Source organism: Colias croceus, chromosome 24 (genome assembly GCF_905220415.1).
Source record: "Colias croceus chromosome 24, ilColCroc2.1".
NCBI lineage: Eukaryota > Metazoa > Arthropoda > Insecta > Lepidoptera > Pieridae > Colias > Colias croceus.
Genome location: NC_059560.1, coordinates 2926432 through 2937308, shown reverse-complemented (window position 1 = coordinate 2937308; position 10877 = coordinate 2926432). Strand labels below are relative to the sequence as shown.

The following is a 10877-nucleotide window of genomic DNA, read 5'->3' as shown; positions in this document are numbered from 1 at the left end:
AAATTACGATGCAGATGTTACAAAGTCTAGTTGGATTTGATTTTGAGGTGAATTCGGTGCGTTGAAGACTTTTTAATATTGTTACATTATTTACATAATGGTATTCGATAGTGAGCGTTTTACGTTAAGATAATAATTGATGTAGTCTTATAAATATTTAAAAAAATAATCGTATTTAAATAGTCTCTTTATTAACAAACAAAATTAAATACATACATATCATTTTATTGCCAGCTGCGTACCTAGCGAGAGATTCTGCCATGTTCATATCTTTGTTAATTTAATAATAGATGGCGCTAGTTGTCTTTTAAGTCGCGCTATTGAAATGTTTTTCTCAAAACGTAAATAGTCCGGGGAACTTGGCGAAATCATACTTACCTGGCGTAGGGGACACCGTGATCAGGAAGGCGGTTCCCCCAGAGCGAGGCCCCGCCATTGCACTGCGGCGGGGTTGACCTCTGCGATTATCCCTAATGTGGATAACTCGGACGCGTAATTTTTGGTAGTGGGGACTGCGTACGCGCCGTCCCCCCATTTAAACTAATCCTAACATAGGTAATTCATATGTGTAAAATAATAATAAAGTATAGTAAATAGTAATCGTCATAATATTATAGTATTATATTTTTCCTCTCATAGCTTTTATAAAAGTTAAAGAGTTAGTTTAGACCGAATAAAATCACTTTACTCAGTAATATCACAGTATTACAATAGTGGTAATATAATCTACGTAACTTTACAGCCTCTCTTCAGTTTTCTCGTCATCTATAAACATCTTGTTCACTAAGTGATAAATCACCAAAGAAACTGGATGTTCTTGATGATACCGCTCATTATTATGTGTAACATTAACTCAAGTAGAGCAAACATCGTACATTTCTAGCATTGTATAACATTTAGTATGTGCGACCTTCATCTAACTTTAGAGGGAGAGAGATTTGGTCCAGAATAAGTTAGGATGTTTCTGCTATGAGGAAAAATAATTATTGATGCTAGTGTAAAATTAAACTTTAAATATGTACCTACTTACATAACATCTATTAAAATGGAATAATTTGCGTTACTTATAATTCAATTAGGTAGGTGTTAAAGCTGTAAATTGATATACAGATTACCTTAATTAAAATACATCACTTTCAGCAAATTCTCAGTAAGTATAAGCTCCTTTTCAATAATAATAATATGCCATTGCCATTCTTTGTGCTGAGTTATAATAAAATATGTTTTCGTCATTCAAGTACATATCTACAAAATATGAGACAGAGGATTCGTTTGGATTCGTAAAAGCGATTTTACCTACCTACTTTAGGTGTTTTACCGAATTAGCATTTATAGGTATAGCATGTCCACAAGCGCCATACTTAATAAACTACGAAAAGTGATCGATGACCGCAAAACGGAAGTGAAATAGTAATTTCACAAGCGGACCATGGACGCAGATGTAAATGGCGTACGTTTGGCGCATACAAAATGGCGTGCATCCCTTATTGCATAATGTAGATTGGGTAATGCAAGCTTTTTGCTAAGTCAAGTTTCACTTTCCTAGAATTTGCTGATAAACAACAACATTGAATTTTTAATTAAAAAAAAAATTGGTAAATTCAAAAACCACTCGTTTTTAAAGATAATTTTACCATCAGAAATCCTACATCTTTACCGAGTGAAATGGCCAATTTGATAACACATTTCTAATATGCTGAATGCTGAATGTGAAGACATCAATTCAATAAGCCATTAACGTTTCCTCGTAGAGCGAGCCAACGTGCCCAAGAAAAACTATTGAAACTGCAGCTAACAAGTAGGTAACAACAACTGTTTACATAGTATCTAACGTCGCACGCTATGGTCGCACGGTACCTACGATTACCTTCGTTTCAAAATTATACATATATAGGAGTTAAAATTGTATACCAAGCCTACATGTTTACGCGAATAAATGATTTCAATCGTTAGATCATTACGAATAAGGTACATGAAGGTACATGAAACAATTAATGATTCCGATGTATCAAATAGGTACCATTAAGTACTTTTAAAGCAACACACCCAGAGTCCAGACCTGCCTTTATTTTACATCTGAATCTGTTGAACACAGATAGCTCCGGCATAACGAACAGATGAAAATAATTAAAATAAAAAACATAACGAAATGGGTAACGTCTTTTTGGACAAAGTACCCAGGGCTTTATAAACAGAAAGGGTTGGAATTTAAAATAGCATCATAGTCGAATAAAATTATGAAATATCCTTATACATTGTAGTTAAATCCTGTACAAAGGTTTATAGTGGATAAAGATATTATGAAAAGTAAATAATTTATTACAAACTTGCTGTAAGCTGATACCTAGTTCAGCTGCACTTTAGCAGATTAAGAATGCATTTAATAAGCTTTCTAAGTGAAGACTAAAAGTAATAGTAATATTAAATTAACTACATAATATGTGAACTCAATAAAAAATTATGATTTACGGGTCTGTTCACTGTTGAGGATAAATAATTTTTCTATCGCGCAAGTAAGCAAAACTTTTTTTCCAAGTAGGTAGGTACTTAAACATTCTACTAGTATATCCAAGTCACCTACTAAACGTAACGTTATATAAACTTTGCAACAATGGAGTACAATCACAACACATTTTTATATTACAAAATCGAAAGAATTTGATTAATTGGTATGTACAGGCAATCGGTGAGAGTTTCACTTGACTGAATATTAAACTATCTTTGATTTACGACACAACAGGTGCGAAGTACTTTATAATAAATTAATTATTAGGTACTAAATGAGATTTGTTTCTTTAGAAATATCCTTCTATAGTTCTATACAATTGCTTTAAATTCGAAACTCCATTTGTTATTCTGTTAGCATACCTACTTAGCTCACTGCAGTCGTAAACCATTTGTTATTATTTCGGAACTGAACTCGAATTTTGATTGTATTCAGTAATAGCCTGGACTAACACTAAAATATGAATATAATTAAATTATCGCCAAATATGTCCCCACTCTCACCACCAGGACTTTCTTAAATGAAATTAAATACTTTGCCAAGTATGAAAGCGATTCATATTCCCGACACGCGCAAGCGCCGCGTGCCTTGCCGCCCAAAGGATCACATATAAATACCAAGCCCATTGAAAAATTAAATCATTGTTACTCCATTAACCGGCCGGGCCGAACGTTTAATTAATCCAAACTAATGATAAGTGATAAGTCGCGAAAATGAAGTGTCTTTGCCTCCTCCTGGCTTCTGCGGCCCTTGTGCACGGTTACTCGATCAGGGACAATGAAATTCAGACGTCTCGGTTACAGACAAGTGATGATCTCTTGAATAGTGTTGTTAGTGATTGTTTCTCAGCCGATTCGCCGATGTCATGTCTCAAAGTGAAAGTCCTGTCGTTCTTGGACACGAAGCTTGGTGTGACTGGGGAGTCTGCGAGGGCTCTGGATGAGAAGAACATCGACAAAGTGATATTCGACCGCGTTGGACGCATACTGAGCACAAACGAATTCAGGTTCCAGTTGCCTGAATTCTTATTCGAAAGCGCTGAAGTTTCATACCGCGCTGACAGAGGATTAGACGTCGATTTCCCTGAATCATCGGAAAATGGTGAAGGTAGAGCACCCCTAAATAAATCTTTAGTCTAAATAATCCCCTAAATTAAAAGCTACATAGGATTACATAATTCATCAAAGTGACATAGTCAGATATAGTTCATCAGTACAATAATTAATTATTTATCCTAATGTATTTTTTCAGCCCGTGGCATCCTGAAGAAGAAACTTCTCTTGCCAGTTCTTCTCTTACTGAAACTAAAGATGAAGGCTCTGATGCCCATCCTGGTCACCATCGTCGGCATCAAGGCAGTAAAGGCTCTGATCCTCAGCAAACTTGCTATCACCCTGGTCGTTGGATTCTTGGTTTACAATCTTATTATGAAGAAAGGAGGTGAGTAAAAGAAGCAATACAATTTGTAACAAATAAACATAATCAAACATTTCAAACTAAAAATCTATTTCAAATAAATAAAAACAAAATCTGCAATAAATAAACATCAGCTATTAGATCCATATAAATTTCCGAAAGCATTCACAGTAACATCACTTATCTACATGCTAAATAACTATGAATGATAAAAAATTATATGAATGGCACATGGAAGAAAATTGTAATTTACCTAATTAAGGTGGCCTGATATAAAGTTATGATTATTGACTTCTTTTTGTTTCAGCTATGCCCATGATGATGGCTCCCGCCACCGAAGGCCCACCAGCTGCGCAGTACGGCCCACCAGCCTCGCAATACGGCCCTCCTTCCACCCCCGCCCCTCCCTCCGACTCCTACGGCCCACAATGGGAGCCCTCCTCCTCTGGCCCGTACTCCAGAGTCTGGGACCCGAGCCAACTCGCCTACAGCTCCTACTTCCCTGGTGAAAGCTCGTCCGCCTCCAATCAATCACCAAGCTACTCTAGCGTGGCTTCCATCTCATCAGGATCATCATCATCATCAGCCACCTACTAAACCTGATTACCTCATTACTCTTGTATATAACGCTCACGAACGAAATGGTAGAGTTTAGATAGTTTATTTATTGACTATTTATTATTTATTGTACACAATAAAACGACTGTTTTTGATCTGTTTATTTCATTCCTCTATGGGTCACTGGGTCGCGGGTGTAAGTGTATTGGTGACTAATAATAAAATACCTATCGAGTTATTGGATATTGAGTATGTGTGGAGGCATGAATGGAATACATGATTAGTAAGGAATGAAAGTGTAAAATACCTGAGCAACGTATTACCAATTTATAAGGACAGAACCTTTCAAAGGCTGACGATGATTGCATTAAATAAATCGCAGTATGAAAAAGTATATTAAATACTAGCTTACCGCCCGCGGCTTCGCCCGCTTCGTCTAAAACCTAATAAATTATATACTAAAACCTTCTTGCTTCAAAAATTATAAGATAGTTAAAACAACAAGGATTATTAAATAAAACAACAGTTGTAATATGTATAGGTATTTAATATATGAGAAGAACAGCAAAAGATTAGTGTTTATCGGATACAATATTGTGTAAAAGTGGAAAAATACGGATACAATCGGATGTAAGGGTTGCTATTATTGTCACAATGTTCAATTTAACTAAACTATTACAAATTTTATAAGTTATCATTATGGATGGTATACGCAATAAAACAATTATTATCCTGGACAAATAGATTTATATTTTTAGTCAGCAATGGGATACCTAACTAGATTTTTTCGTTCGCAGACTTGGCGTGTAAGGACATTTTTAATTCCTACGAAATTTTCACAATTTTTTTTTGTCATTAGTATGATAGTTTGAATCTTAGGTTTGAATCGAGTTTAACTTTTATACGTTTACGTTTATAATAATTATTTTCTTGCGTATTATTTATTATACAATCATTGAATCTTTAAGAAATGTAAAAGTACCTACCTGTATAATGTTGGTACCTACTAGGTAAATATCCTTTACGAATGATGATACTGGGGTAATGGGTTTATAGGTACCTATGTGAAATAAATGCGTTAAGTACCTATGATATTTTTTTTGTAATTATAAAGTAAAATACTACATAAATCAAAAACATGCTTGTATTTAATAGTATAAAGAAACGCTACCAACCATAAACCCATTCTATACTTACCGGTTCTTTTCAAATAGGCTGTATTAATTAGTATATTTTAATTTCTAGTTTCTACATAAAGGCGTCAATAAAATTCATTCTGTCCATAGATTGCAGTTAAAATCGCGCCTATTCGTATTTGTAATATTTTACTTAATTCGATAATACAGGTACATAGGAATCCTAACAGTAAGTAGATAAAATGTTCCTAACAAGTTATATTGAAGTCTTTTGATAGTTATATGAAGATATTTTAATACGAAGGAATATAGTTAATTAGGTACCTACCCGAAGTGCTAACTAGGTTTTTAATAAATATGAACTGAATTAAATCATCTTTATCTTGAATAGCAATAACCAAAGCATCGACAATATATTGTATAGGTAACAATATTCATCCTGATCTAACCAGGTACATATTATCTAATCTGATAAATAATATAATAACATTATGGTATCAAGCTATTTTTTTATTTTTATTTTAACATATTTTAACGGTCAATAGTTTACTTATTGACAATAATAGGTTTATTGATGCTTGCGCCTTGCTGGAAAAAAAAACATTTTTTATGTAGTAACATTTTAAGCAATGAATGTCTTTGTAAATTTAGGCGCCAAAATCAAGACAGGACCACAGAATACTTATATACCTACATAGAAGCTAATGACAGGACTCCACTTTTTTATTCATAACAGGAAAATATGTTGAAAAAAATATCTTAATTTTGGGAAATCGTAATCGATAAATGTCAATATAAAATGGTTATTGCCGCTCAATATAATATGTATATTATTTAACTTTTTAATAACTCAGCCCCCGGAATCACAGACACAATAGAAAATCTATTGTGTCGTGACTCGTGGTCAGATCGGGACGCTCGGGGATCAATGGGTTAAACAGATGAGTGAGATAGAATTGTGATAACTACAGTGGAAAGGTTAAAGCTATTATCTCACAGCCTTGTACTCTAAAAGGAGTGCTTTATTCACATAGTGATAGCATTGACTATAATATATCTAAATGCAAGTAGAAATTATTAGATACTATATTATATTATGTGTATATATAAGTATATTGTTCGTATAAATATAATAAAAGCCACATGATTCAATTAGGTTTCAATCTAACGATTATAGTATGTATTATTATATAATAATTGTTTTCGTATTATTTACATTATTTTGAATTTTTTGCTACTGTCTTTGGCAAATATAATACATAAATTATGTTAAAATTTAGTTTGCTTGCATTGTGTCATGGCTCCATCATTTTGTCCATATCCATATAAATTATTAAAGACAATGCAATTAAAGCAGCTAGGAAATTGTACATAATACTGTAGTAGTAATTGCATTTCTCTACATGTGCGATTTATCATTTAGTTTACCTTCTTATTTTTAATATTGATTCTTCCTCATCATTTCATACAAAAACATCAATTTTTTTAAAGGATTGGACAATTATTTATGACAATGAGCCATGTTGGATAAATAAGAGTAATATATATTTACTATCAACTGTCTTGACTATGGCAGTGAAGTTATAAATAATATTTAAAATAATTTATATCTTATATTAAAAACTTTCAACAATTTTCTTTAGCTATTTACAACTGTTTTCTCCATTCAATAGCAATATTAAACGCGCATATTGTCCTATTATATTTAAGCCATATATTCCAAATCTGTCAACAAACACACACATTACTCCTATTTCTTATATTTACATAACTATAATCATTCATCTTTACATCGTAATAATATAAAACTTACATGTATAAACCTACAACAACAAATGAAAATATGTGTATCATACATAACTGAATAAATCATATAAATATTTTTAAATCTTATTATGATTTAATCTTGAAATGGTATCATTTCAGTACTAAAGAAAAGAAAGGAAAAAATAAAAGACAAAAAAATTAAAAAGAAAACTTTACTAGGCAATAAATTAAAATAACAATGGCTAGCGTTACATGACAAACAAAAATTGTTCATACATCTTGTAAGTCTTAGATTACAAAATAAAGTACAGATGGAGCATGACAACCGCCCGTCGCCCTTGTCAAAGAAAATACGAAATCAAAAACAAATACGTCGCTGCACCAGTGCTATAGCGCATAAAGTGTCATGCAATACGTCAAAAAGGGTTTGCAATTTTAGTAAAAAAGTGCCGTCTTGTGATAATAAAACGCTGTAAAATTTGTTCCCGAAAACAAAAAAAAAGATAAAACATCGTTTCACAGGTTTTCTGTAGATTATTTGGCTGATTTATTTCTTTAATACGAATAATAATTTTACAGATATGAAGGAATACAAAACTTCAACGTATGTTGCCAGTATTTTGAAAATGAATTTGCCATTTTTATTGGTAAAATTTGCCATTTTTATTGGTAAAACGGTAAAATGGTTACAAGATCCTCAGGGTAATGCTGTTGGATTTTTCGATCGTGAATGTGATTATTTGTATAGTGCACTAAAGGTTCATGATAATTATTAGATTATTTAAATAAGCATAATACACTATTTTGTTACTTTTATAAAGCTTAAAAACGTCATAGTCGTTTTCGCTAGCAATTTAATTTATGTGAACTCCATGATGGATATGATGAAAATAAAATGTCCCGTATTCTGGACTAAAAACTACCGCTATTCGTATTCATATATTATGAAAAATAAAAAATAATATAATTATTATAGTTAATATTGAGACTTTTTTTATGTAATTTATTTAATAAAAAATTGAATACAATTATTTTGTCCATATATAACTTTAGTAGGCAGGTACTTTATGTAATAAAAGAATTTAAGTAAAAATTAAAACTTGACTTCTCATTTATGTATATAGCCTACGTCACTACCGCCACTAACATAATAATTCAGATCATTGCAATGAAACCTTACAACTCAAAATCGGTCCAACGGTTTATACTGCAGGGCGTGTCAAAGAAATATTATACATACATCCATAAACTCGAAAAACATAACCCTCTTTTTTCCGTAGTCGGTGAAAATGAAAATTTGGGAAATTTTTCAATATCTGGCAACATTACACGCACACAGAAGCACGGTGTACGTACAGTGCAGCGGCGAAATGACAGCACACATAGCTTTATTGAAAATGACGATAAATTATTCGGTTTAGTTCGGCAACGCTCCATCTGTCTTTTATTTTGTAATCTAAGTTGTAAGTATATTATTTGGTTTTTTTAAATAATCACTTAATATCAATCCATATCTATATAATTAAAAACAAAAGTCAGTGATTACAAATTCATTCCCAATTGAAAGTAAAAAGGCCTATTCAGATAAGAGCGGTATGCGCTACTGCCGTGGGTATCGGTATCCCGATGACACGCGATTAAATCTCTTACGCATTATACATAGAGACTCTAATTGCGTATCTATCCAAGTATACCGAACGGTAACCGATTAGTCTCTATATTATACTACGCAAGAGATTTATATCGCTTGCCATCGGGATACCGCTACCGACGACGGTAGCGGATATGACTCTGATCTGAATATATCTTAAAACATAATTCAGGTCATTTAACATTAATCTATGGTAAAAAAATTATCTGTAACAATACTTCATAAGGCATTTTGCACAGCTACCTGTTTTAGCTCTATATTATCTATGGTAAATAATACGATTGTACTGTACACATTTGCCTACAACTATAATGTAACTATGAATGGTTTGTTCCATCAAGTCTACATCGTAGATAAAAGACATGAGTGTTGAGAATTTTGTTGCGTCTTAACTCATTTTATGATGCTCAAGTTTTCTATTGCAATTTGTCAAAAATTATGAGTAAATTTGGATAAATTACAATATTATATGTAAATCTCTTATGCAAATAAAAGATATTGTAGTACATACAGTACTTGGCTTGGCATAATTTATGACATTTCAAATCTACCAGAAAGTAGAGTAATCTACTTTATGCTAGTTTTAGCAAATATTTTCTTGCATGATTAATATTATCCTATTACTTCATCTTTTCAAACTGAATATGGTAAGAAACCTTATCAGTTATATGATTAATTAGGAAAATATTGACTTGAAAAAGTAGCATTGTGTTATCAAGGAACTTTAATTGGTTTGTTCGCACAAACCTTTTTAAAATCACACATTTTCATACAAATGGTATTAAACAAATCAAACATTTAAATTTTTGAACATTCTAACCACAAAAAAGGTTTGTACTCAATATATTGCTTATGATTATTAATAAAACATTGTCCACACAATCCTTTGGTATATTGTTTAACACAACTACAGCCCTGCTTAATATAAATCAACATCTACAGTACCTACTCACGTAATTTGTACATGTTAGTATAAGTCAGTCAAAAATAAAATTGGGTTAGGTTTTTAGTACATAAATTAATTATTCTATCTTAACCATACATTTGTTACATTAATTTTGTGCTTGCGTACATTTATATTTTGTATTTTTTGCAATTCCAGTTCAAAGATTAGCACCAGTCATGAAAATGATATACAAAAACCATAAAGGTTATTCCGAACTGGTAACATTTTTAAAACAGTTAAAAGAAAAGATACAACTTGGTATCGCTAATTTATTACATGAAAATATATTTTATGTTGTACTATACTTCAGTAAGGAAAAATATGATTATTTAAGACACAAAAAAAGTACAGATAATAAAAACAAAAATGTTTTGAAATCACAAAATTATAAAATGTTTGTACTCAATAAAACTTTCCTGCTAATTATTCATATTAAAATCATAAATTAAATCGATTCTTATTGCTTATTAAATTTATAGTTGTATTACTTTGGATCCTCATAACATTACCCTTAAAACTATAGGATATCGAGTCAAAACTAAACTGTAACAGTGATTTATCTGTAAAAATGTTTTCCTCGCTAATGTTGATATATTGGAATTGAAACAAATCTATTTCAATGTATGCTGTAAATAATTTTAAATTTATTTGTTTATTCTTTTAATCTCAGTGGCTAAATATTTCAACAGTATGTCCTAGCTACCATATAATACTCTTTTGATAAAATGTAACAATTTTTAACATGATAACTGATATGCAAAAAAAATAATACCTTCAATATTATGTATAGCCTCATAAACAAAACACAATTTCATTATTCTTATTCAAAGGCATTATCTTATGTCAATTTCGTTATATATTATATAAAATCTAATTTCATAATTAGTCAAAATAACA

The 10877-nt window shown here is 31.5% G+C and overlaps 1 protein-coding gene and 1 non-coding gene across 2 annotated transcripts; both read left to right on the top strand.

Annotated features, from left to right (window-relative positions):
- Positions 1-370: 370 nt before the first annotated feature.
- On the top strand, positions 371-532 carry LOC123702981. The gene has a single exon (XR_006752946.1). It is a non-coding gene; the product is annotated as a U1 spliceosomal RNA (small nuclear RNA).
- Positions 533-3149: 2617 nt separating this feature from the next.
- LOC123702771 lies at positions 3150-4635 on the top strand. The gene is made up of 3 exons (XM_045650562.1): positions 3150-3613; positions 3758-3946; positions 4230-4635. Exons 1-3 carry the CDS (start codon positions 3220-3222, stop codon positions 4517-4519), a joined length of 873 nt encoding a protein of 290 aa, XP_045506518.1. The 5' UTR covers positions 3150-3219; the 3' UTR covers positions 4520-4635.
- Positions 4636-10877: the final 6242 nt, after the last annotated feature.